Source organism: Callithrix jacchus, chromosome 20, assembly GCF_049354715.1.
Source record: "Callithrix jacchus isolate 240 chromosome 20, calJac240_pri, whole genome shotgun sequence".
Classification (NCBI taxonomy): domain Eukaryota; kingdom Metazoa; phylum Chordata; class Mammalia; order Primates; family Cebidae; genus Callithrix; species Callithrix jacchus.
This window is the reverse complement of record NC_133521.1, coordinates 8,046,639-8,073,173: the sequence shown is the minus strand read 5'-3', so window position 1 is coordinate 8,073,173 and position 26,535 is coordinate 8,046,639. Positions and strand designations below refer to the sequence as shown.

Sequence of the window (26,535 nt, the reverse complement as noted above, 5' to 3'; positions counted from 1 at the left end):
CTCCAGCAGTCTCTGACGCTCACAGAGAGGCCCTCACGCCTTCCTGGGACTCAGTTTCCCTATCTATGTAGTCAGATGGCCCCGTTGACCTCTGAGAGGGGCCCAGGAAGTGACCTGAGAGTTCAAAGATCTTCCAGTCCAGCCCCCTGCCTCTCCATCTCACCTGTGCTCCGTGCTGGGAGCAGAGCAGGGGCAAGGCCAAGACCCATCTTTGGGGCTCCTATTCCAAAATCAGAGTCCCTGGAGAACTCCAGCATCCCTGGGCACCATGAGGCCAGGAATCAAACCCAGCACCTTCTGCTGTGCCCGGCCTCAGTTTCCACACTGGCATCATGGGGCACTCAATGGTGAGGGAACAGACCAAGAGGGGCTGGGAGGAGGGAGTGGAGACTCCTAAAACAGAGAGGGAGGCCTCCAGCCTGCTGGGCACAGCAACACCTGGTCCTCAAGGAGTCCTTCTGAACATGTGACTAGAGTCCTGGGATTATGAGCTCCTCAAAGCAAGGGTGTTCCTCCTCCACCTTCCACATCTGGGTTCAGACATCCCTCTTCTGGTCTTCTAGCCCCTGCACCTTCCACCCTCACAGCACCTCTGTGCTGTGACCACCCCAGTTGCTGGTCTGTCGTCCCTAAGGTATGTCCTTGAGGAAGGCAGAGATGGGAGGGCAACAGTCAACAGCTGTGTCCCCAGCGTCCAGCCCCAGCCGGTCACAGAGTAGACACCCCATGCATACTGATCAGATGGAACTGAACACGTTAGGTGCTGTCTCTCCGCCAGGCCCCATGCAGGGGACTAGCAGGTGACCTATGGTCTCCTGTCTGTTAGACACAGGCATAGGACTCACACAGGGCTCCACACTGCTCCAAAAGCCAGAGGAGGGAGTGGGAGACCTGAGCGTCACCCTCCTATCAGCAACCGTCTCCCAGCCCTGGGTGTCCCAAAGCAGAGAATGAACAGACATTATCATCAAGAGAGGAGAAAGGGAAGCCACTGACTAGGAGAAATCCACATCCTATATGACTGACAAAAGATTCCTCCCTAGCATATATAAGATCTCCCAGGCTGGGAGCCGTGCCTTAAACTTGTAATCCCAGCACTTTGGGAAGCCGAGGCAGGCAGATCATGAGGTCAGGAGTTTGAGACTAGCCTGGCCAACATGGAGAAACCCCATTTCTACTAAAAATACAAAAATTAGCCGGATATGGTGGCATGCGCCTATAATCCCAGCTACCCAGGAGGCTGAGGCAGGAGAATCACTTGAACCTGGGAGGCAGAGAATGCAGCAAGCCGAGATCACACCACTGCACTCCAGCCTGGGCAACAGAGTGAGAGTCTGTCTCAGAAAAAAAAAAAAAAAAAAAAAGATCTCCCACAAATCAAGAAAAAGACAAATGGCCCAATTAATAGAGGAACAAGAGACTTACACAGGTACTTTGATAAAGAGGATGCAAAAATGACCAATTAGCACATGAAAAAGGCACTCAACACCATCAGCCATCAGCAAATTCAAACCACATAGACATTCCACTGTCCTACTAGAATGGCTAAAATTAAAAAAGAAAATACCAAGTGTTGACAAGGAGGAGGAGTAGCTGTTCACTCTCATGTACTGCTGGTGGGAATGTAAAATGGAGCCACCACAATGAAAACTGCCCGGCAGTGTGCACAAAAGCAAACCACATGCTTCCCCAATGACTCAGCAGTTCACTCTCAGGTATTTACCCAAAAGAAATGAGTACATGTGTCCACAAATGACTTCTATCCAAGAGTTCAGAGAAGCTTTCCTCCTAACAGTCAAACTGCAAACCTAAACATCCCGCAGTGAGGACATGGGTAAACAAATTTTCATATATTCACACAACAGAAAACAACTCGGCAGAAAAAAAGGAAGAGATCACTGCTAACATGCAACGTGAATGAATATCCCAGATGGCAAGGAGAGTGAGAGAACCCCCCCACAAGAGATACATTCAGCACGTTTCCATTTATGTGAAACTTCAGAAATGATCAAACTAATCTACAGCAACAGACCGCAAGACAGCAGTTACCTGCTTGGAGACGGGTATGCAGGGAACTTCCGGGGGCTGAGAAGCCTCTAAATCTCCTTCTGGGTGCTGGTTACACAGGCGAGTGCCTAAGTACACCCATTGCCCTGTACATTGAAGGTTTGTGCACTTGCCTGTATGTAAATTACCAGTCCATTTTCAAATGGGTATTGAGTGATACCTGTTTGCTTATGCAGGAGGACATAGTGCTGGGTGCTCAGTAGATTCAGGAAACAGAACAGATCTGACCTGGCCCAGTGGGTGAGAGGCTGAAGAGACACATGCCCAGACCCTGAGGAAAGCACAGTGTGGAGATGTAGCAGCTGAGGGGAGATCACAGCGGGCAGAGGAGGGTGGGGGGAGATCACAGAGGGCTGAGGGGAAGGGGCATAGGCTGTAGGGCAAGTCCAGGGGAATAGCAGGTGGGGAGCAATCCACCCCCACCAACATTTCAGCTTGAGAAAAGGGGTGGCTTGGAGAGGGCATGTGCGGACACCTGGACACAGGAGGGACTCCCCACTGCCCAGCAGGAGCTAACAGCATGCCCTGGGCTTTCCAGCACCGGCCATAGAGCAGGAAGTGTGTGAAGATAAACTGGCCATACAGCAGGGGCTGTGTGATAACGAAGCCTACGGTTTAATCAGGAGGGATGCACAGTAAACACTGCCGCTTGATCACCCAACGTTCCTGTCCCACTGAGCAGCACCTCCTGCCCCTCAGGCCGCCCTCCTAGCTCTCTCCTTGGAAGATGTGGTGGTGAGTCTCTTCCCTCCTGCAGCCTCAGCTCTGTCTCACACCAGCTTCTGCCCGCAGCCCCCGCCACTGGCCACCATTTCAGCCCCCCACCCCCCACACTGTCCAAGAGGTCCCCGCAGGCAGGATCTGAGCACACAGGCATCACCCAGGACTTGGCACACACAGCCTCAACTCACTCTCTGCCAGCCCCACTGAGGAAGGCCCTGCTATCATCCCTCTGCAGAAGAAGGCACCAAGGCTGAGAGACACCACATTGCTGGTCCAAGCACACACAGCTACGAAAAGGCAGAGCCAGGATTCAGGCTCAGGTCTACCTGACTTCACAACTCATGCTCTCAACCCTCCCTGGGAGCAAGGACAAGCTTCCATGGGGACAGGCTGCTCCTAACCCCATTACAAGGTAATAAGCATGGTGGCTGCCCTCACCCAAGATCTCCAGCCCTGGCACACAGTGCTCCCAAGCCTGCTGAACAAACTCCCTCTTTCCTTCAGCTCCCCCAAACAAGGGCAACCTTGAGCTTTCGAAGCATCGTACAGGGAAGGCTGGTTTCTGCTTTGTAGAGGTGCCAGGGCACACAGCACGATCCCAATCCTTTCCTGTCCCACTTAGCAACCCCCACCCTCTTCCCTGGTGCTGGGGACACAAAGTGACTTGGACATACTTCTCTTTCGTTCAAGTTCCCGGCTGGGAGGAGGTAAGAGATGCCCACCAAAGGCACGGCATAAAGCTCTGGGGAGAAGCCAGCAGGGCCTGGTGGCTCATGCCTGTAATCCTAACACTTTGGGAGGCTGAGGCAGGTGGATCACTTGAGGCCAGAAGTTGGAGACCACCCTGGCCAACATGACAAAACCCCGTCTCTACTAAAAATACAAAAATTAGCTGGGTGTGGTGGTGGGCGTCTGTAATCCCAGCTACTCAGGAGGCTGAGGTGGGAGGATAGCTTGAGCCTGGGAGGCAAAAGATCACACCACTGCACTCCAGCCTGGGTGACAAAGTAAGACCCTGTCCCCCCCCCCAAGAAAGTGTTTTTTTAATTTTAAAAAGATCTGGGGAAAAGCACCCAGCAGTGTCCAGGTATATGTGGCCCAGAGTTCAGGGGAGAGAGACCTCCTCCCCCGGAGAAGGATGGGGGCCTCGCTGGAGGAGGAGCCCAAGATGAGGCAGAAGAGGGACTCAGCCAGTAGGAGGGACTCAAACTGCAGCCAAAACGAGGCAGACAGGGCTGTCAGTCAGCCAAGAGACAAATAACGCTGAGTGCTGAGCAAACAGCTTGGCCCCGCTGCACAAACCCAGATGTCAAGCCCTTCCCAGGGAGAGAAAACCCCCAGCACCCAGTGGGCTTGGAACTCTGAGCATGTCTCTGTAGGGGTGGGGGGATGAGAAGAAAAACCACTGTCCATGGCACTGTCACCTCTTCCTTCCCCTAAGGTCGAGGGTTCACGGCACCCGGAGGAGCCCTGGGAGGGCCTGAGCAATCGGGCTGGCCACTGGTCCCCAACCCCACCCCTTGTCCTGGCAGCATGAAGAGAAGCCTTCAGGAAGGGCCTGGGGTTATTCCTCTCTGAGAGCTCCGGAGTCAGGGCTCCAGGGAGAGACTCTGGTAGACCTAGGGGACCCTGGGGCTCAGGGAGCCCCTCTGTAAAGTTAGGAGATGTGGCCCTCTCCCCTGGGAGCCTGTGAGGGGCTGTGAGAAATGGCCACAAGGCACATGGTGGGTGCTCGGTGCAAGCTGGCAGGAGGAGGCCAACCAGGCATTCTCCCCACTCCAAACCCTAGATCCCAGCTCAGCGACATGCCTGCCCCCCTTCAAAACCCTTCCATGGCCTGCCTGTGGCTCCAGAGGCGAGTCCTGCCTCCTTCTCCTCCTCCTCCCCGAGGACCACTACATGGCCCAACTCACTTTTCCATCCTTATCTCCCTCCACTATGCCCAGCTGCCTGACTCTTCCATGCCTTTGCTCAGGGCTTAGTGCCCCTGGAATGCTCAAAATGCTGCCCATCCTGCCAAGTACAGGTGCCACGTCTTCAAGGAAGCCTTCTCCAATGCCCCACCATCACCTCCTCTAGGTCACAATGCCACAGGCCTCCCTGAGGCTTCTCCATACAGGACGTCAGGTCCACTCTGGTAACAGTTCCCCATTCCTAGGGGAACCAGCCTGCAGGAGTGGCCTCACAACCAGTGTATATTGAGGAATGGGTGTGAGACCCAAGCAGTCCTGTGAAATTCACTTCCGGGACTTCTGCTGGGACTGTGGGAAAGTGTTCTCATTCACTTGGCAGTAGGTGCGAGCTTCAAGCCACTGGGACCATCTTTGCCATGGTGGGAGTCAGCCTCCAGCGACCCTTGCCCCTGGCACTCATGTCCATGCATGATCCCGTCCCACAGCACCATTAAACGTAGCACCCCGTGGCTACTGCCCCTCCTCTGTAGAATCTAAATCGCTGCTGCTTCGGCCAAGTTCCAATGCCAGAACAAGGAAAGATGAACAACCCAACATCACGTGAGTCCACTCAAGGGCAGGGGGCTGGCTCCCATGACCCCTAGGGCCCCAAAATCTTCCAGGCCTGGGAGACCGGGCTTTGGAGAAGGAAAGGGGCAACTGGGGTCATGGTGTGTTGAGTAACAACAGAGAATCCTAAAAGAACAGATGTGAAAGAAACCGCCCTGCCAACCAGAAGGCCTTATTTCCTTTGAAAAGCTTGGCAGCTGGGCTGCACCCAGAGTCTGCCTGTCCTTTCCTGCCCCCGGCCCAGTGTGACCCATGGACCGGCAGGGAGGAAGGCCACGTCCCTCCCACCAGATCCTCGCAGGGGGCTACAGACATATCACCGAGTGAAATAGCAGCTCCCAGAACCGCACATGAAGTGTGACCCTTTCTTTTTAGCAGTGTCACAGGGATGCCTATAGCCTTTTGCACACAAGAAAATCAGAAAGAAAATATCCCAAATCTTAGGAGTTATCACTAGGTGATAGAATTTGGCACAGTTTTACTTTAATATTTATCTTTTTGTTTAGATCTGCTTTTCAGTTTTTCTGTAATGAAAATATACTACCCACATAATTAAAAGAAGAGGGAGGCCGGGCACAGCGGCTCACATCTGTAATTCCAGCACTTTGGGAGGCCAAGGTGGACAGATCATGAGGTCACGAGATAGAGACCATCCTGGCCAACATGGTGAAACCCCGTCTCTACTAAAAATACAAAAATTAGCTGCATGTGGTGGCATGTGCCTGTAATCCCAGCTACTCAGGAGGCTGAGGCAAAAGAAAGGCTTGAACCCAGGAGGCAGAGATCGCAGTGAGCCCCTGTACTACTCCAGCCTGGCAACAGAGTGACACTCCATCTCAAAAAAAAAAAAAAAAGAGGAAAGCCAGCTACAATCAAGAAAAAGCAAGAATCAGGGAAAACAATGCCCTGAGACTGGTAGTTTTCTACCCAACACCAAACTAGGCACCACTCTGTAACAGGGTGAAACAGAAGGTTTTTACCATAATTAAAAATACTACCTGAAGGGCTTGGCATGATGGTTCATGCTTAAAATCCCAACATTTTGGGAGAACAAGACAGGAGAATCAGGAGGATCACTTGAGCCCAGGGGTTCAAGACTAGCCGGTTCAACACAGTGAAACCTCATCTCTAAATTAGCCAGAGCTGGTGGCGGGCACCTGTGGTCCCAGCTACTCAGGAGGCTGAGGTGGGAGGCTTGCTTGAGCCCAGAGGTCAAGGCTGCACTGAGGTATAACTGAGCCACTGCACTCTAGCCTGGGCGACAGAGAGGGACCATGTCTCCAAAAAAATATAAAAAAAAAATACAACCTTAAAGTCATTGAATATCAATGACTGCCAGGGTTAAAAAGGCAATTCACCAGACCATGTGTGCCTCCTGGAAATTTCCAATAGCATCTCCAATGTGCTGTTGTGTGAAAAAAATCAAAACTGAATTAGATCAAGCCTCTGGATACAACTAGGAGTTTATAGGATTCAGGGGACAAGGAGCATGCTACATAGTACAGGAAGCTCTCCTACAGGTAAAGGGAGCCAGCTTCAACAAAAACACTGCATGGAAGACAGAGGCAACAAGTGAGTACTGGTCCTGCAGATGAAAACACTGAAGACATGTAGCACCAGTCTCATTTGGATCCCGATTATTACTATTTTTTAAAGAGACAGGGTCTCTCTCTCTCTCCCAGGCTGGAGTGCTGTGGTGCAATCATAGCTCACCACAGCCTCAACTCCTGACCTCAAGTAATCCTTCCACCTCAGCCTCTCAAGTAGCTTGGAAGTTACATTCCAAGTGCGTGCCACCATGCCTGGCTCTGGATCCTGGTTTTAAAAAGCTAATATTTATAGGCCTGGCATGGTGGCTCACATCCCTAATCCCAGCACAGTGGGAGGCTAAGGCAGGTCTATCACCTGAGTCCAGAAGTTCAAGACCAGCCTGGGCAACATGGTGAAATCCCATCTCTACAAAAAAATCAGCCTGGTTTGTGGTGGCATACCTATGGTCCCAGCTATTGGGGAGGCTGAGGTAGGAGGATCACCTGAGCACAGGAGGCAGAGGTTGCAGTGGGTCAGGATCAAGTCACTACACTCTAGCCTGGGTGACAGAGACTCTGTCTCAAAAATAAATAAATAAATAAAAAGAGAGAGAGAGAAACATATATATATATATATATATATTTGACATTTACAAAAAAACTGGAAGTTTGGACACTAAATGGATAGTTACGATCTTAAAGAATTATTGCTAATATTTATGTGTGGTAAAATGTGTTTGTTTTTCAAATTTCATTGTAAATTGATCAGTTATAATTGTATATATTTATAGGATACAAAGTAATGTTACACATCTACAATGTAGAATGATGAAGTTAATTAACCTATCACCTCAAGTATGTAGCACTGTTTGTGGTGACAACACTTAAAATTACCCTCTCAGTAATTTTGAAATATACGTTAATTGTAGTCACCATGCTGTGCAATATGTCTCAAAAAACTTCTTCCTCCTAACTGAAACTTCGTATCCTTTGTCCGCGCCCTAACTCCTCACCCCCCATCCCCAACACACACACACACACACACACTGCCTCTACTAACCACCCTTCTGCGTGCTGCTTCTGAGTTCAGTTGGGTTTTGCTGGTGGTGGTCTCTTAGGCTTGTTTTGTTATGTAGAGGTGGGTGCTCTGTTGCCCATGCTTGTTTTGAACACCTGGCCTCAAGCAATTCTCCCACCTCAGCCTCCCAAATTGCTGCGATGACAGGTGTGAACCACCTCACACAGCCTAGATTTCTTAGATTCCACATATAAGTGAGATACAATATTTGTCCTTCTGTGCCTGGCTTATTTCACTTAGCATAATGTCCTTTAGGTTCATCCATGTTGTTCCTTCTTCTTTTTTTTTTTTGAGATGGAGTTTCACTCTTGTTACTCAGGCTGGAGAGCAATGGCGCGATCTTGGCTCACCGCAACCTCCATCTCCTGGGTTCAGGCAATTCTCCTGCCTCAGCCTCCTGAGTAGCTGGGATTACAGGCACGCGCCACCATGCCCAGCTAATTTTTTGTATTTTTAGTAGAGACGGGGTTTCACCATGTTGACCAGGATGGTCTTGATCTCTTGACCTCGTGATCCACCTGCCTCGGCCTCCTAAAGTGCTGGGATTACAGGCGTGAGCCACAGCGCCCAGCCCTGTTCCTTCTTTTTTAAGGCTAAATAATATCCCATTATGTATACATGTCACATTTTCTTTATCCATTCATGGACACTTGTTTCGAGATCTTGGCTGTTAGGGATAATGCTGCAATGACTGCGGGCGTGCAGATATCTCTTTGACATACTGATCTCCAATTCTTTGAATATGTACCCACAAGTGGGATTGTTGGGTCATATGGTAATACTATTTTTTGTTTTTTGAGGAAAATTCCTACTGTTTTCCATAATGGCTGTGTTAATTTGCAGTCCCACCAACAGTGTTCAAGGGTTCCTTTCTCCACATCATCCGCAACACTTGTCTTTTTTTTTTTTTTTTTTTTAAGACAGAGTCTTGCCCAGGCTGGAGTGAGGTGGTGTGATCATAGCTTACTGCAGCCTCTGAATTCTGGGCTCAAGTGATCCTTCCACCTTAGCCTCCTGACTAGCTGCAACTACAGGTGCATGCCACCACACCTGGCTTGTTTTATATTTTTTGCAGAGATGGGTTCTCCCTATGTTGCCCAGGCTGGTCTCAAACTCCCAGGCTCAAGCAGCTCTCCTGCCTTAGCCTCCCAAAGTGCTAGAATTACAGGCATGCGCCACAGCACCTGGCTCCTCTTGTCTTTATGATAATAGCCACTCTAACAGGTCTGAGGTGATACCTCATTGTGGTTTAATACGCATTTCCCTAATGATTAGTGATGTTGAACATTTTTTTCATTGTTCATTTGTATGGGTTCTTTTAAAAAGTGTCTATTCAGGTCCTTTGCCCATTTTTTAACTGGGTTTGTTGTTGTTGCTATTATGGAGTTCCTTATCTGTTTTGGATATTAACTTCTTATCAGATGTTCGGCTTGCAAATGTTTTCTCCCAGTCTCTAGGCTGTCTCTTCTGCTGTTTTCTTTGCTGTGCAGAAGCTTTTAAGTTTGACATCATCCCATTTGTCTATCTTTGCCTTTGTGGCATGAGCTTTCAAGGTCAATTAAAAAAAAAAAATCATTGCCCAGACCAGTATCACATAGTTTTTCTCTCTATTTTCTTCGAGTAGTTTGATGGTTTCAGGTCTTATGTTTAAGTCTTCAGTCCATTCTGAGTTGCTTTCTGCATATAAGGAACTAATTTCACCCCCTGCATGTGAATATCCAATCTTCCCAACACCACTGCCAATGGTGTGTCCTTGGCACCTTTGTTAAAAAATCAAGGGAGAGAACAGGCACAGTGGCTCATACCAGTAACCCCACACTTTGGGAGGCCGAGGCAGGCAGAGCCCTTGAGCTCAGGAGTTCGAGAGCAGCCTCGGCAGCATGTTGAAACCCCATCTCTACAAAAAAAAATAACAAAATTTAGCCAGGAGTGGTGGTGTGCACCTGTGGTCCCAGCGACTCAGGAGGCTCAGGTAGGGGGATGGCTTGAGCATGAGAGACAGAGTTTGCAGTAAGCCAAGATCACACCATGGCACTCCAGGCTGGGTGATGGAGTGAGGCACTATCTGAATAACAAACAAACAAACAAATCAATGGGCTGCAAATGTATGCATGAGTTCATTTCTGAGCTCTCTATCCTGTGCCATTGGCTGATATGTCTCTCTTTTTTTTTTTTTTTAAAGAAACAGGGTCTTATGGGCCAAGCATGGTAGTGCATGCCTGCAACCCTGCACTTTGGATGGCCCTATCTCTATAAAAAAGAAATTAGAAATATATATATATATTTTTAACTGTCTCACCCTGTCACCTAGCCTGGTGTACAGTGGCACAATCATAGCTCACTGCAGCCTCAAGTTCCTGGGCTCACGCAATCCTCTCACCTCAGCCTCCCAAGTAGCTGGTCAACATTCCAGGTCACTGGAATGTTGACAGAGACTGCATTGAATCTGTCAATCGCTTTGGGTAGCGATATGGATATCTTTCCATCTGTGTCCTTTCCATCTACAGGCTCCTGCCACCCCACTTGGCAAATGTAAATTTTTTTGTAGAGACAAGGTCTTGCTATGTTGCCCAGGCTAGTTTCAAACTTCTGGCCTCAAGCAATCCTCCCACCTTGGCCTCCCAAAATGCTAGGATTACAGGCGTCAGCCACCATGCCCAGGCCCAATATGTCTATTTTTTATGCCAGCACAATACTATTTTAATCACGATCGCTCTGTAATATATTTTGAAATTAGGTAGTGTGATACCTTTCACTCTGATCTTCTTGCTCGACGTCGCTTTAGCTATGGGGTCTTTTGTGTTTCACCTGAACTTTAGAATTGTTTTTTTCTTTTGTTTGGGGTGGGAGGAGGGGAGACACAGCTTTTAGTGTAAATCAAAGACACATTCCCTGTTTTTCTTTTTCTGTGAGAAGTCACTGGAATGTTGACAGAGACTGCATTGAATCTGTAGCAAGCTTTGGGTAGTATGGACATTACATGATATTAATTCTTCCAATCCATGAACATGGATATCTTTCCATCTATTTGTGTCTTCTTCCATTTCTTGGATAAATGTTTTATAGATTTCAGTGTACAACTCTTTCACTTCCTTAGTTGAATTTATTCCTAAGTGTTTTTTGGTGTGGCTATTTTGAATGGGATTATCTTCTTGATTTCTTTTTCGGATAGTTAGCTAACATATGGAAACACGACTGATTTTTGTGTGTTGACTTTATGACTTCACTGTGTGAGTTTATTCGTTATAACACTTCTTTGGTGACTGTGTGTTTTTTAAGCATCCTTATCTTTTAGTAACATAGACTATCATTCTCACAGACAAAGTAACAGGGTGCCTGGAGGGGCCATGTGTGGGAGGAGAGGCAGCTCAGGGAGGCTGCGGGCTGGAGCCTGCGGAAGCGGAGGTGGGGCGTGTGGAGTGGCATGCTGGTGTGCTGCCCTGCCGGCTGCTGTGTCCATTGGATCGTTCATAATGAAACGTCAAAAACTTGACACTGAAAGCGCTCTGGCATCTGTCATCTCCTCTGTGTCTCACACAGTGAAGGGGTGGTTTTTAGCCCTTTCCTACCGATGAGGGTCATGTGGTCTTGAGAGGGAAGGTTAATCAATCCCCTGAGGTCTCAGGGTCAGAAACACAGACCCAGCATCAACCCTGCTCCTGACTCGAGAGAGACAGACTGACACACAGAGAGTGACAGAGACAGACAGACAGACACACGGAGAAAGGCAGATAGAGACAGACAAGGACAAAGTTAGATAGATACACGCAGGCCTTCCTGTAGCCCCCTCCTGCTAGAAGCAAAGGAGGCTCCAGTCTCCCCAGGGGGGGCCCCACCAGCATGGAGTAGCAGACACCACCGCCTCCACCCCTACCTCAACCTACCTCACCACAGGAGCTTAAAGGCTTACAGTGCTAGCCTGGGTGGCGGCATCATAACACACTCCTGGCAAAGCCCTCTCCCGAGAGCCCCTCCCTGTCTCATCATCTGCCCACAGAGGAGTAGGAGGTGTAAAGTACTCAGCAGCTGAGACCTCCACACTCCCAGACACAGCCCCACCATAAACCTGGGTCCAGCCTCAGGGTGCCACAAAGGTAAGAAATGGACGTGTTTTAGGCCAGGCACAGTGGTTCATACCTGTAATTCCAGCATTTTGGGAGACCAAGGCGGGGGCAACCACTTGAGGCTGGGAGTTCGAGACCAGCCTGGGCAACATAGTGAACCCACGTCTCTACTAAAAACACGTGCCAGGCATGGTGGCACACATCTGTAATCCCAGCTACTCGGGAGGCTGAGGTAGAAGAATTGCTTGAACCCGGGAGGCAGAGGCTGCAGTGAGCCAAGACTGAGCCACAGCACTCCAGCCTGGATGACAGAACAAGACTTGGTCTCAAAAAAAAAAAAAGAAATGGGCCCATTTTAATTTACCCTAAAGAGTCTCATTACATTCGAGGACTTAGCTATAGGCTGTTTAGTGTAGCTCTCTAACTGCAAAAATGCTGGAAACAACGGAATGTCTGCAACAAGGGACACAGAAAATCACCCAGGCGCCTCCTGTGTCAAAGGCTGGGCCACTCGTGTCTGTTATACTCTGACCCCAACTCCACACCCAAAGCCTGGGTTAGGGTTAGGATTAAGGGTCAATAAGGAAAGTTGTAATGCTCAACTTTTTTTCTTTTCTTTTCTTTTTCTTTTTTTTTTTTTTCGAGATGGAGTCTGGCTCTTGTCACCCAGGCTGGAGTGCAATGGCGAGATCTCCTGAAAACTCTGCCTCCCAGGTTCGAGCAATTCTCCTGCCTCAGCCTCCCAAGTAGCTGGGATTACAGGCATTGAGCCACCACACCCAGCTAATTTTTTTGTCTTATTAGTAGAGACGGGCTTTCACCATGTTGGCCAGGCTAGTCTCAAACTCCTGACCGCCGGTGATCCACCCACCATGGCCTCCCAAAGTGCTGGGATTATAGGCATGAGCCACCACACCTGGCCTTTTTCCTGTAATATGTTTTTAAAAAGAAGAAGTCTGGAAGGATACACAGCCATATGTTAATGGGTCACTGCAAGTACAGAGCCTATTAATAAGTTTTTTCCCCACCTTATTGCTTATATTTTCTGATTTTTCACTACCTAAATGTGAATCGTTTCTGTAATTTTAAAAATTAAAACCATTTAAAAATAAGAAATGAGCTTTTTCCTCTTCCCGGGAATGGAGCCCAGAGGCTTAGTCCAGGAGGCAGAAACCCTGGCTTCTAATCCTGGCATTGCTATTGCTTAGTCAGGGGACCTCTGAGGGTCACATTACCTTTCTGAGCCTCAGTTTCTCCTTCTGTTAATACCAAACTCACCAAGGTGAGCTCCTCCTGCCATCCTCACTGAGCCTGCCCCCTCCTCTGGGAGATGAGAATCTTAAGGCACAGCTACCCAGGCACATAAACAATGCCTGCCCAGCAGATGCCCTCACCCCACACCCTGGGGCACGCCTATTGCCAGCCTTTGCTCAACCCATTCCTGCTGCCCCTAAAGCCAGGCTGGCGGAGGACCAGTGGCATCAGAAGCCAAGCACTGGGCTGCCAGAGGGATGGACAGAGGCCTGAGACTGGGACAGGACAGCAGACTGGAGCCCTAAAGCTTCAGCTTCTCTTCCTCCTCGCCTGAAGCCCCCAACTGCTGCCCACACACACCAGGTGTTCAAATACTGGCTGAGGTGGTGCAATGCCATGCCTTCTGTGTGGGGAAGCAGGTCAGGGAGGGGGAGAACCCAAGCTTTGTGGGCCGGCACCCTGCGATCACTTCCCAGGACACTGAACTCAGCCCTTGGAGACCAGGTGGGAACAATGACAGGCAAGACTGGCAGGCTAGACTGGGACTGGGGCACACTGGAGGCCTGAGCCCTGGGTGAGGCACTGCCGGTAGCTGCCACGCAGCAACATGGCCAGGAGTGCAGGCCTTCTAAGTTGGCAAAAGAAACTAGAAATCTGAGTTTTATGTAAAAAACTTGTGGTTTTCAAATGTTGACGATTAATTCAAAATAAACTTGAAGCACTTCTGCAGCCCTCTTCCCAGGGCCCTGGACTCTGTGGTGTGGTCCTGAGCAAGCCACTTCACCTCTCTGGCCTTCAGTTGTGTCATCTGAAAAGTGGAGAAGCAAGGCCTGCCCCTCAGGATCACAGCATCAGGAGGGGGAACACGCAGTGCCCCTACTAAAGGTAACAAAAAGCGACAGCAGCAGTAACAGCCAGTGCTGGCCAAATGCCAGGGACTGTTCTAAGTGCCATGAAGTAATGTCATTTCATCATACCACAGTCTCATAAGACAGGCATTTTTTTCTTTTTTTCTTTTTTTTTTTTTCAAATCAGGGTCTCGCTGTATCAGCCAAACAGTAGCACAGTGTAATGATCATAGCTTATTGCAGCCTCAAATTCCTGGGTGCAAGTGATCCTCCTGCCTCAGCCTCCGGAGTAGCTGGGACCACAGGCATGTGCCACCATGCCTGGCAACTTTTTTCTTTTTTTGGGAAGAAACAGAATCTTGCTATGTTACTCAAGCTAGCCTCAAACTCTTGGCCTAAAGGATTCCTCCCACTTCAGCCTCCCTAAGTGATGGGATTACAGGTGTCAGCCACCTCACCTGGCAAGGTAGGCATTTTTTAAAACTGTATTTTGAAATACTTTCTAAAAATTTTCAGAAAAGTGATAAGAAAAGTACAAATAATTCTATTCTTTTTATCTAGATTTGCCCATTTTTACCATTTTGCCTCATTCTACTATCTATACATTTGTTTCTCTTTAATATTTGATAGTGGGTTAATTACACTGTGCTCCTTTAGCCTTGCAAATTCCATAAGAACGAGGGCTCATATAAAGAGTTATCAAATCATTTAATGTTGATACAATACTTTACAGCCCATACTCAATTTTATCAACCATCCCAGTCATGTGCTTTATACCTTTTTTCCCATCCTATGCTCACACACTGCATTTTTTTTTTGAGACGGAGTTTCACTCTTGTTACCCAGGCTGGAGTGCAATGGCGCGATCTCGGCTCACCGCAACCTCCGCCTCCTGGGTTCAGGCAATTCTCCTGCCTCAGCCTCCTGAGTAGCTGGGACTACAGGCGCGCGCCACCGTGCCCAGCTAATTTTTTGTATTTTTAGTAGAGACGGGGTTTCACCATGTTGACCAGGATGGTCTCGATCTCTTGACCTCGTGATCCACCCACCTCGGCCTCCCAAAGTGCTGGGATTACAGGCTTGAGCCACCACGCCCAGCTCACGTACTGCATTTTTTAAATTTTTATTTTGTTTTTAAATTTTTTATTTTTAAAAATAGAGACAAGGTTTCACCACATTGTCCAGGCTGGTCTCTAACTCAGGACCTCAAGTGATCCACCTACCTCCACCTCCCAAAGTGCTAGGATTAAGGGTGTGAGCCACTGTACCCAGCCACATACTGCATTTTAGGTTTTTTTGATTTTCTTTTTTTTGCACTGGAGTCTCACTTTGCCCCCCAGGCTAGAGTGTAGCAGCATGATCTCGGCTCACTGCAACCTCCACCTCCCGGGTTCAAGCGATTCTCCTGTCTCAGCCTCCCAAGTAGCTGGGATTATAGGCACCTGCCACCACATCCAGCTAATTTTTTTGTATTATTAGTAAAGATAGGATTTCACCATGTTGGCCAGGCTGGTCATGAACTCTTGAGCTCAAGTGATCTGCCCTCCTCGAGCTCCCCAGCTGCTGAAATTATAGGCGTTTTGTTATCGCTTCTCTTCAGTTGCCTTTAACCTGGAGGTTAACTCCTTGGCCTTTGAGATAAGCACTCTGATTGTCTCCATTTTATAACTGAGAAATTGAAGGTGCAGAGGGGTTGAAGCACTTGCCCAAAGTCACACAGCTACCACACTGCAGCTTGAGCTGGAACTCAAGCCCAGTGGACTCTCTCCAGAGCTTGTGCTCTTCTCCTCCAGACCCAACAGCTTCCAAAGAAAGCTCTTTGTTGTTCACTGAACAGGGGCTCCCCCTGCAAACAGCTGCTCAAGGCGCCTCACTCAGCAGGTGATCATTAAATGAAGGAGCACCCTCCCGCGCACACATGGGCTGGGCCTCTGGCTGCCAGCTCCCCACGCCTGGCAATGGCCCTGGCTGGATGCCCACTACCCCCAGCCAGCAGGGCCCCATGTAGCCATTTCCAGAGTAAGAATGTGCTTACCTGCAGAAGAGCCACCCCAACTCCTGGCAAACTGGATGATAACCAGGGCCTTGGAGGGCTGGGGCCAGCAGAGCCTGCCATGTTCTCCTTTATAGTCCAGTCTAGGCCTAAATGCCCAGGTCCAAAAGGCAGAGCCTGAAGTCAGAAGAGCTGTAGGCCACATCCCTAACCCACAGACCAGGGCTCAGGAGAACCCTCGAGGTCAACTGTCTAAGAGGGGCCTGAGTACTTGGGGTTTTTTTTTTGAAACAGAGTCTTGCTCTGTCACCTAGAGCAAGCTGGAGTTCAGTGGCACGATCTCGGCTCACTGCAACCTCTGCCTCCCCAGTTCAAGCAATTCTACAGGAACATACCACCACACCTGGCTAATTTTTGTATAAAAATACTAAAAAGTAGAGACAGAGTTTCACCACATTGGCCAAGCCGGTCTTAAACTCTTGGTTTCAAGCAATATGCCAGCCTCAATATGTAATCCCTGAAGAGCTGGGATTACAAGCGTGAGCCGCTGAGCCAGGCTGAAGCCTGAGTACTGGCTAAGACACACGATAGGACCATGCTAAAAGGGTTACAGGAAGAAGGCTCAGCCAGGGCAGGGCCTGGGAGGTGGGAATGGTGCAGGCTCTCATGTAGAGAGCAGAAAGCACTCAAAGGGGCCACACACAGGTCTGCAGTATCTGAGAAGAGGAGGCAGAACCCCTCAGAGAGCTTTCCGACCACCATGAGCCACAGATCCCAGCAGACGTACAGAGGAAGAGGTAACATGCCAGCGACCAACACGGCATCTTCCGCCTGAGTCTCAGGCCGTTCTGTTAGGCTGTGAGGCCAATGTGTACCAAAATATCTCAAAATCCTGGAACCTCACCATGTGATATTCTGTCAAACTCAGAAACTCACATCAGCCTCCAGACCTCATCTACAAACCCAATCCTAAGTTTCAGAAGCCACAGAACTGCTCAGGAAAATCTAGCAGAGCAAACACACAGGGAATAAAGTTTTGCTTTTCTTCCTCATTGCCAACAATTTTGAAAACACAGAAAGCAAGAATAAATAAGAAAATGATCTGTCCACAAAATCCCTCAAAGATACCCTGAAATTTTTTTTTTTTTTTTTTTTTTTGAGACAGAGTTTCACTCTTGCTACCCAGGCTGGTGTGCAACGGCGCAATCTCGGCTCACCACAACCTCTGCCTCCTGGGTTCAGGCAATTCTCCTGCCTCAGCCTCCCGATTAGCTGGGACTATAGGCACGCACCACTATGCCCAGCTAATTTTTGTATTTTTCATAGAGACGGGGTTTCACCATGTTGACCAGGATGATCTTGATCTCTTGACCTCATGATCCACCTGCTTTGGCCTCCCAAAGTGCTGGGATTATAGGCGTGAGCCACTGCACCCGGCCGATACCCTGAATTTTTGTACAGTATATCTGTACAAAGTAATGGCCCCTCCCTGCCCTTCAACGCACAAAAGCACAGGCTGGCCCACCTGCAGCAGGAGTGTCTGGGTTCAAAGTGTAACCACTCGGCCTCCCCTACTGGCCATGGCAGGGCCCACGCCTAACTCACCCCTCTGCCTTCTGTCCTGACACAGGCCATCCTGGCTGGATTCAGCCTGGGGGTGGGGAGAAAGGGACATAAGCCCCTCTCCCCCAGCAATGTTCTTTTGTGCCCAGCATGAAAGGGGATTCAAGAGGTGGGGGTCAGGAGCAAAGCCCCAGGGCACCTCTGGGTACGGGGTAGGAATGGGAACAGGGTGAGGTGGGCAAGGCATGGGCAGGGAATGTGTGCTGCCCATGGTGGGCACTCACCAGGCCCATTTGACTTCACATTCGGGGCTGGGGCTCAGTCTCACTGATATGGACCCCAACGGGCTCCACCAAGACCATGTCAGAATAGACCAGCTCCTTGCTATGCAACCTGTGAGGACCTCAGCTTTCTCACCTGCAAATGGGACTGATCGTTTGGGTCCTGCCTAACTTATGATTAAAGATACAAAGGACACACAGGGGCTTTGTGAGGGTCTCAGACATTGGAGGGCTCCCTGGGAGGGCCCAGCAGGCCTCACCTCTCCCTGTCCTCCTCTGTAAAAAGCCCAAAAGTACCCACTCTCATAAACTCAAGGGCACTTGGGCCTGTGTGGCTGCTGAATCAAGAGGACCCAGTGCCTGGGGATCCTAAACACTGAGCAGCGGGAGAGGCGGCTTTAGAAAGACCTGGTCCTGCGAGGCCAGGCTCCCAGAAACAGAAGGCTGCTTCAGATGGAAAAGAAAGAGAGTAATAAAATCAGGACTCAAAAAAAAAACAGAAAGAAAGGCTAGGCACGGTGGCTCACACCTGTAATCTCAGCACTTTGGGAGGCTGAGGCAGGAGGATCGCTTGAACCCAGGAGTTTGAGGCTAGCCTGGGCAACCATGTGCCTACAAAAAAAAAAAATCAATAAATCCGTCGGGCATGGTGGCACACACCTATAATTCCAGCTACTTGGGAGGCTGAGGTGGGAGGATCACTTGAGCCTGGGAGGTGGAGGCTGCAGTGAGCCATGATTATGCCATTGCATTCCAGCCTGGAGGACAGAGCAAGGCCCGGTTTCAAGAAAAAAAAAAAATCCTGCCACCGAATATGAACTAAATTCACCATGTAGTGGGGAAGGGGGTTCTCACCTCTGCTCCCCAGGCCCAGTCAGCCACTCCTGTGGGGTCCCCCCGTAGACCTGGAGCCTGACCCCTCCCCAGAGCCTAGCCCCAGCTCCACAGCCGACAAGGGCACCTGCCCACCTTTGAAGGCATCCACTGAACCCTAAAACTCCCTCCTCTCAGGGACCAAAGCCCCTGCCTAGGTCCCCACAGTCGTAGCCTCACCGGGAGTCCACTACAGTCCTGATGGTCATGCTTGCAGGCATTCATTCATTCATTCATTCAATCTCTGGAGTATCACTCCCGACCAGCCTGAAAAGGCTTCAGCCGACCACACAGGGTATCCTTTTCCTCATTTTAAGGGCTCTACTTCTATACACTGGGCCGCGCGATTATTTCCAGCGTCAGCTCTGGGACTCACAAAGGAGTTCCTGGACTTTGAGGGAGGGACCTGAGACATAAAGCAGGAGAGAGAACAACTCCACTCCACGGAGAGGCTCCAGCGTCTCACCCCCAACCCTCCCCCAACCGGGTCGGCTCCTATTGTCACTTGCTCGTGTGCGAGGCGTCTGGGTTCCCCGGCTGGGATCCGAGGGAGAGGCCGGGCCTGACTCACTCTCCCATGGACCCTGGCCTCCTCTGGCCCCCAAGGAGTCCTGCTCGCTGCTGGCTCTGGTGGAAGCGCTGCAGACCCACAGCCCGGTCCTGCGCCCGCAGAGGCTGCTACCCTTGGCAGTGTTTGCTTCCAACAGGCCCCGCCGCCGGGAGCCAGCCCCTCTCTGACGCCCTAAGCTCCACTGCAGGGGTCTGGAGCCAGGCAACCTCCATCGGGTCTCAGTTTTGTCATCGGAAAGCCCGCTCCCGCTGGCTGGGGTACCATCTGCTAAGCGTCTCCCGGCCATGCCCAAGGGAGGAGGTTGCAGCCCGAGGGAGGGGTCTCGGAGCATTCCCGACCCACCCGGGCAGGAGCTGCCGCTGCCGCCGCGGAGCGGAGGGACCGGGAGCCCGCGAGGCCGGGGAAGGGCGGGCCAGGAGAGGGGTCACCCGCCCGCCTGGGTGCGGTCCGCGCGGCGCGGGGCGGCGGCCACCGGCACCCCGACCCCGGACGCACCCCCCACCCTCCAGCCTGCCGCGCTCACCTGCCGCGCGCTCCCGCTCCGCCGCCGCCAGAGTGGCAGCCCCAGTGGCCGCGGGCCGGCCCGGTTCTCACCGCGGGCGGGGAAGGAGGAGCGGCCGCAGGCGCCCCCCGCTGGCCGCGTGTCCCAGGCCCCGGGCGCAGGGGCGGGATCCGGGGCGGAGGACTGGGGGGCGCCCGGGAGACCGCGTCCCCGCTGCAGGCGCAGCCGCCCCCGCCCCAGCTACCCCAGAACCGCGGGAAACCTCCATCGCGAGGGAGCTGGCGAGCTGGGGTCGCGGCAGGAAGGAAAGGAGTCCCAGCAGGACCTTCTCCAGGTACCGCGCGCACGTGCGGGGGAGACCCAGGCCGGCCCCACCCCCAGAAGGAAACACTTTCTAGCAAACTCTTCCACGGTTCTGCCCCAGACCTCCCCTCCCCCTCCAGGATCGCCTGTGTTTCTGGAAGGATCCACAGACTGGCGGGCCAGTGCCCTACTGCCAAGCCGGGAGAGCTTTGGTCCGCCTTGCGTTTCACTCAGGCCTTAACCTTCTACATCAGGGCTCAGAGGCGGGAGATGGCCGCGACCACCCCTGAAGGTGTCCTTAGAAAGTAGATGCTGTAACCTGGTCTTGATCCCTGCAACCCAGGGTGGGGCCTCAGTGTTGGCAGGAAAAAAAAGAGTCTGCTCTGTTTCCAAGAAACTCGGGCTGGGTGAGCAAGAAAGCCTCCTGTGAGTCACCCTGGGAGGAGCAGAGGATACCGTCCGCGGAAGCCATCAAGTCCAGGAGGCTATTTCTCACGGGCAGACTTCCATGAGTCCCGCCCTTTCCCCTTGTCCAAAGCTTCCTGGTCCCCAGGACTTGGGGGTTCCCACTTCACTGAGAGGGGTTACAGAAGCACCTGCTATGCCCATTTCTCAGATTCGACCCCCAAGGCCCTCGCAGGTCTTCATAGAAAGCGCCGGAGACAGGAGAATCATTTAAAGCCAGGAGGCGGAGGTTGCAATGAGCCGCGATCGCGCTATTGCACTTTAGCCTGGGCAACAAGAGTGAAACTCCCTCTCAAAAAAAAAGAAGAAGAAAAGGAAGAGAGAGAGAAAGAGAGAAAGAAAGAAAAAAGGGCCAGAGAGTCTGTAGTTTAACACTCAGGAGCTCTATGACAAGCAGGCCAGAGAAACGCTGGTCTACTGAGAACTTATGGTGGGATCCGGAAGCCTGGTACCCCTGCTCACCCTAGAAGGGAGAGATCCTGGTGTGGCAGGGCGTTGCGCCCCTCGGTGGGCCTGGAACACAGCCCAAAGTCACCCACGCTGAAGCCATGCTGAGAAATCAGATGGCCAAGGCTCGAAGGTGAGCCTCTGATTTCCACTCCGGATGACGAAGGGGGGGGAGGTCCCACCTGAGACTTACATCCCAGCAGCAGCCCTCGCAGCTTCCCACGCTAATCAGGCCCCTCCTCCGGGCTCTCGCAGCCCCTGGGTGTCGAGCATGATGGCACTTGGCTCTCTGGGCCAGTGCTGCTCCACTACTCATCAGCCTCCCCGTGGAGGGCCCTGGCCGGGTCTCTGCAGCATGCCGAGGGCTCACCAGGGAAGATCGGAGCAGCTGGGGCCTCCCTGCGCAGGTAATGGGAATCCCCGCAGCAGTGAAGAGTGGGAATGGGATTGTCAGCAGAGCCAGCTTCCTAGCACCGCCCACCCCTGGCAGCCCCACCCCTTCAGCAGAACCTTGAAAATGAAGGAACCCACCTGTTTCCCCAAGGCCTCCAGAACAGCCAGTGACTCAGTCCTGGGATCTGGTGTCCTCTGCCAAGGTCAGCCCTGGAAAGAGAGAGGGGAGTGGAGCCCGCTATGGGAAGGTCCTGCTGGAACCCACCCTCAGTGCTCTCCAAGCCGGGAGCCCTCAGCCCTTTCTGGTGTGTAGAACAGTGCTATGACTTCCCAGCCTGTCATCTGTGAGTCATCTTCACGCAAATCTCCTGACAGCAGACAGGAAAACAGCTGGAGAAAGTGAATATACACCATGCCTGCATCACTCCTCCCACCAGGACCATCAGGACATCTTCATCATCCCCATCACTACTCTGGACCTGTCAGTGGGATCACCCCATTCAATACTCAGTCCTCAATAGGCAACTCTCAAACGGTAGCCAGCAACAGAGTCACCCAGAGGTCTGGTGAAGGCACACACGGCTGGGCTCCACTCGGTTATGGATTTAGCCAACCTGGATGGGTTCTGAGACTTTTAACTTCTGTCTCAATTCCAGGTTACGCTGATGCTGCAGGTCCTTGGCAGACTGGGTGGCGAGGCTCTGAGGCACTGGAGTCCAAATGAGGCTGGAGTCCCACTCTCAAGAGATTCTGGTCCTTGGGTGAGGTCTGGGAATATGCATTATTTTTAAAACCCAGGTGAGTTTAATTTGTGACAAGGATGGCACTTCAAATCAGAAAGGAAAAGGAATGGCTCCTTTAAAAAAAAAAAAAAAAAAAAAAGAACCACAGCTGGGCTGGGCATTGTGGCTTATAATCCCAGCATTTTGGGAGGCCGAGGCAGGTGGATCACCTGAGGTCAGGAGTTTGAGACCAGACTGGCCAACATGGTGAAACCCCATCTCTACCAAAAATATAAAAATTATCTGGGTGTGGTGACAGGCACCTGAATCACAGCTACTCAGGAGGCTGAGGCAGGATAAGTGCTTGAATCTGGGAGGTGGATGTTGCAGTGAGCTGAGATCGCACCACTGCACTTCAGCCTGGGTGACCGAGTGAAACTCCATCTCAAAAAAGAAAGAAAGAAAGAAAACAAAGCTGGTGGCACGTGGCTGTGTTGCCAGCTACTCGGGAGGCTGAGGCAGGAGGATTGCTTGAGCCCAGGAGGTGGAGGCTGCAGTGAGTGGTGATTGCACCACCGCACTCTAGCCTGGGCAACAGAGGGAGACATGGGCACACACAACCACATCTGACTGGTGTGTGGAATAGTGCTATGACTTCCCAGCCCGTCATCTGTGGGTCTTCTTCACACAAATCTATGAGCAAGTCTCCTGACAGCAGACAGGAAAACAGAGCTGGAGAAGGTGAATATACACCATGCCTGCATCACTCCTCCCATGAGGACCGTCGGGCCATCTCCATCATCCCCATCGTCCCCATTGCTACTGTGGACCTGTCAGTGGGATCATCCCATTCGATACTCAGTCCTCAATAGAGAGTTCTCAAACAGTAGCCAGCAACAGAGTCACCCAGAGGTCTGGTGGAGGCACACGTGGCTGGGCTCTGCTTAATTTTGGATTCAGTCTATGTTACCCAGGCTGATCTTGAACTCCCAAGCACAAGTGATCCTCTTGCTTCAGCCTCATGCTGGGATTAGAGCATGTGCCACTGCACCAAGCTCAAACCAGCAGTGGCATGAGCTTGTAGTCCTACCTATTGGGAGGCCAAGGCAGGAGGATCCCTTGAGTTCAGGAGTTTGAGGCCAGACTGGGAAACATAACAAGACCCTCTCTTTTTTAAAAAACAAAAAGACTGATAGAGGAGAGATCTTTCTGTTTGAAAACAAAACTCATTAAGAGAAAGCATGTTCGTAATTTTGGAGTGGAGAAGCATGCATGGGAAATTGAATGCACATGGAAAGGCTATTATTGAAAGTTGCATGTCTGCCAGAAACGGTGGCTCACGCCTGTAATCCCAGCACTTTGGGAGGCTGAGGCAGGTGGATCACGAGGTCAAGAGATCGAGACCATCCTGGCCAACATGGTGAAACCCTGTCTCTACTTTAAAAAAAAAAAATTAGCTGGGTGTGGTGGTGCATGCCTGTAGTCCCAGCTACTTGGGAGGCTGAGGCAGGAGCATTGCTTGAACCCGGGAGGCAGAGGTTGCAGTGAGCCAAGCTCACGCCACTGCACTCCAGTCTGGCCCCTGGCAACAGAGCGAGACTGTCTCAAGGAAAAAAAAAAAAAAAAGAAAGTTGCATGTCTCTGTCCAGATAAGGAAGTTTCCAGATGTCCACATCTAATGTGTTTGTGATTTTAATTATTTAGTTTTTGAGACAGAGTCTTCCTCTGTCTCCCAGGGTGGAGTGCAGTGGTTCAATCTTGGCTCACTACAACCTCTACCTCCTGGGTTCAAGTAATTCTCCTGCCTCAGCCTCCCGAGTAGCTGGGACTACAGGTGCCCACCACCATGCCCAGCTAATATTTGTATTTTTAGTAGAGACAGGGTTTCACCATATTGGCCAGGCTGATCTCGAACTCCTGACAAATGATCCACCCACCTCAGCCTCCCAAAGTGCTGGGATTACAGGCTTGAGTCACCACACCTGGCTGTGTTTGTGATTTTAATTATCCACTGTGTTGATAAGCTCCAGAATGCCCTGGGAGTCCCTCTTAACTTGTGAATGCCCAGTACCCACTGCTCTAGGGCACTCTGCATATGTTGCCTGAGTTGGTTTGTGTGGTGTGAAACAGTTTGGGGCTTTCACTTGTGCAATGAGAAGACTTAAAAACTTAAAATGGAACACAACTGAAGCTAAGAATCATGTATTTCAGCCACCTCAATCCTGCCCTTCAACAGGCAATGAGAAAGACAGCAAGTAGGAGAATATAAGTTTCCAGAGTGGTGTCTGTCCTTTAGTCCTTTTACAGCTTCTTGATACATCACTACTCAGGACATGGCGTTAGCCTCCTCAGCTAGATGGTCCTTGCTGCCTGTCCCAGAAGAAAAAGGAGCTTCCTCCTTTCCCATGCTTCCTCAAGCAGGGCTCGCCATGGGACAGATGCTCAGTGAGTGCCTGTGCACAGGCAATACTGCTCACATTTTTTTTTTTTTTTGAGACAGAGTCTGTCGCCCAGGCTGGAGTGTGGTGGTGCAATCTCAGTTTACTGCAACCTCTGCCCCCTGGGGTTCAAGCAATTCTCCTGCCTAAGCCTCCAGAGTAACTGGGATTACAGGTGCCTGCCACAAAGCCTGGCTGATTTTTGTAGTTTTAGTAGAAATGGGGTTTTACTATGTTGGCCAGGCTGGTCTCCAACTCCTGACCTCAGGTGATTCACCGACCTCAGCCTTCCAAAGTGCTGGGATTACAGGTGTGAGGCATGGCACCCAGTCATAATTTTTAATTAGAAAGGAGAAGGCCAGGTATGGTGGCTCGAGCCTGTAATCCCAATACTTTGTGAGACTGAAGTGAGCAGATCATTTGAGGCCAGGAGTTCAAGACCAGCCTGACCAACATGGTGAAACCCTGCCTCTACTAAAAAAACTACAAAAATTTGTTGGGTGTGGTGGCACATGCCTGTAATCCTAGCTACTGAAAAGGCTGAGGCAGGAGAATCACTTGAACTTGGGAAGCGGAGGTTGCAATGAGCCAAGATCACGTCACTGAACTCCAGCCTGGGCGACAGAGTGAACTCTGTGTCAAAAGGGAAAAGAAAGGAAAGGAAAGAAAGGGAAAGGGAAAGGGAAGGAAAGAAGGGAAGGAAAGGGGGAGGGGCAGGGAAGGAGAGGGGTAGGAGAGGGGTAGGGGAGGGGAGATGGGGGGGAATGGAGGTGGAGAGGAGGGGCAGGGGAGGAGAGGGGCAGGGGAGGAAAGGGGCTGGGGAGGGGGAAATGAAAGGAAAGGAAGAGAAAGAGAAAGAAAGAAAAAGAGAGAAAATTTAAGAAGCAGCTAAGAGTGCCTGTCCCTCCCCTACCCCAGCAGGAATCTGTAAGCCTTTTCTCCAGAAAAAGGTAAAATAGACAGTCTCTGAGCTGGGGAACGCCAAGCCCAGCTGTGGGCAGGGCTACCAGACTGAAAACAGGAAAACTTTAAAGGCAAATTCACATGGAAGGCTGGGACAACTGCCTTCCCCAACCTCACACTAGCCCTCTTTCCCACTCAGCTCCCAGGATGTTTGTGGCCCAAAACCTCACCCCCAGGCTGGAGGAATTCTTTGGGGAACCCCACAGCCTGCTAATTCCTACAGAAGCACACCGCTGACTTAGCCACATTGATTGACAGAGCTTTCCCCAAGCTCTTAAATATGTGCAAGTAACCAGGAATCACCAGAAATCCATGGACAGCCTCAATCCCACAGAGTCCAAAACAACAAAAGAGAAAACAGCTAACAGAGATTATGCAGGCAGACAACCTAACAAAATGATACCACTCATACCCTCAGAGATTCCAAACATATATTGTAACTAGGAAACAAAATTGGATACTGTTTTTTAACAAAGAACATCTGGGGACAAGAAAAGGACTTGTAAAGTAAAAACATAATAACAGAAATTTAAACAACAGAAAGTTTCGAAGTGGAACAAAAAGTCAGGGATGGAAAATAGAGAAGAAAAGATAAAATGAAAGGAATCAGTCCAGGAGATGCAACACCTGAATAATTACAGAGTTCCTGAGAAAACAGAAAGGAGGGGAAAAAATAATTCCGGAAGCTTTCCCAGTACTGAAGGATATGCAGTACCACATCAGATGCACCATCACATCAAGTTCCCAGTGCAGTAGATGAAAACAGGCTTGCCTAACTTTTGTAACACAAAGAGGAAATCCTAAAACTGTCTAGAAAGAAAGGTTACAATTCTCACAACAACCCTGGGAGTGACGAAGCAATGTTTTCAAATTCCAGAGGAAAGCTGTTTTCAACCCAGGATTCTATACCCAGCCAAACTATCAATTGAGTGTCAA

General features: G+C 50.7%; 2 protein-coding genes across 6 annotated transcripts in view; one reads left to right on the top strand and one right to left on the bottom strand.

Annotated features, from left to right (window-relative positions):
• Positions 1-21,513, bottom strand: part of ADCY7 (adenylate cyclase 7) — a 74,952-nt gene extending 53,439 nt beyond the window's left edge. For 3 of the 4 annotated variants that reach the window (XR_013530184.1, XM_054248526.2, XM_035282491.3), the window contains exon 1: positions 19,890-19,974. The gene's annotated coding sequence lies outside the window, so the exon portion shown is untranslated. Of the gene's footprint in view, positions 1-19,889; positions 19,975-21,276 lie in introns of those variants that run through there. The other variant, XM_054248527.2, reaches the window with a different exon arrangement.
• On the top strand, positions 17,937-25,859 carry LOC128930290 (uncharacterized). 2 transcript variants are annotated; one of them, XM_054248531.2, is made up of 3 exons: positions 17,937-20,202; positions 22,133-22,274; positions 25,739-25,859. In XM_054248531.2, the coding sequence occupies exons 1-2, from the start codon at positions 19,651-19,653 to the stop codon at positions 22,265-22,267; spliced, it is 687 nt and encodes a 228-aa protein (XP_054104506.1). In that variant the 5' UTR covers positions 17,937-19,650; the 3' UTR covers positions 22,268-22,274; positions 25,739-25,859. The 2 variants fall into 2 exon arrangements, with proteins under 2 accessions (XP_054104506.1, XP_078213914.1); XM_078357788.1 differs by lacking the exon at positions 25,739-25,859 and having other exon boundaries at positions 22,133-22,268.
• Positions 25,860-26,535: the final 676 nt, after the last annotated feature.

Coding starts and splice junctions, on each gene's coding strand:
- LOC128930290 (XM_078357788.1), top strand. CDS start 19,373: ATGGACCCTGGCCTCCTCTGGCCCCCAAGGAGTCCTGCTCGCTGCTGG.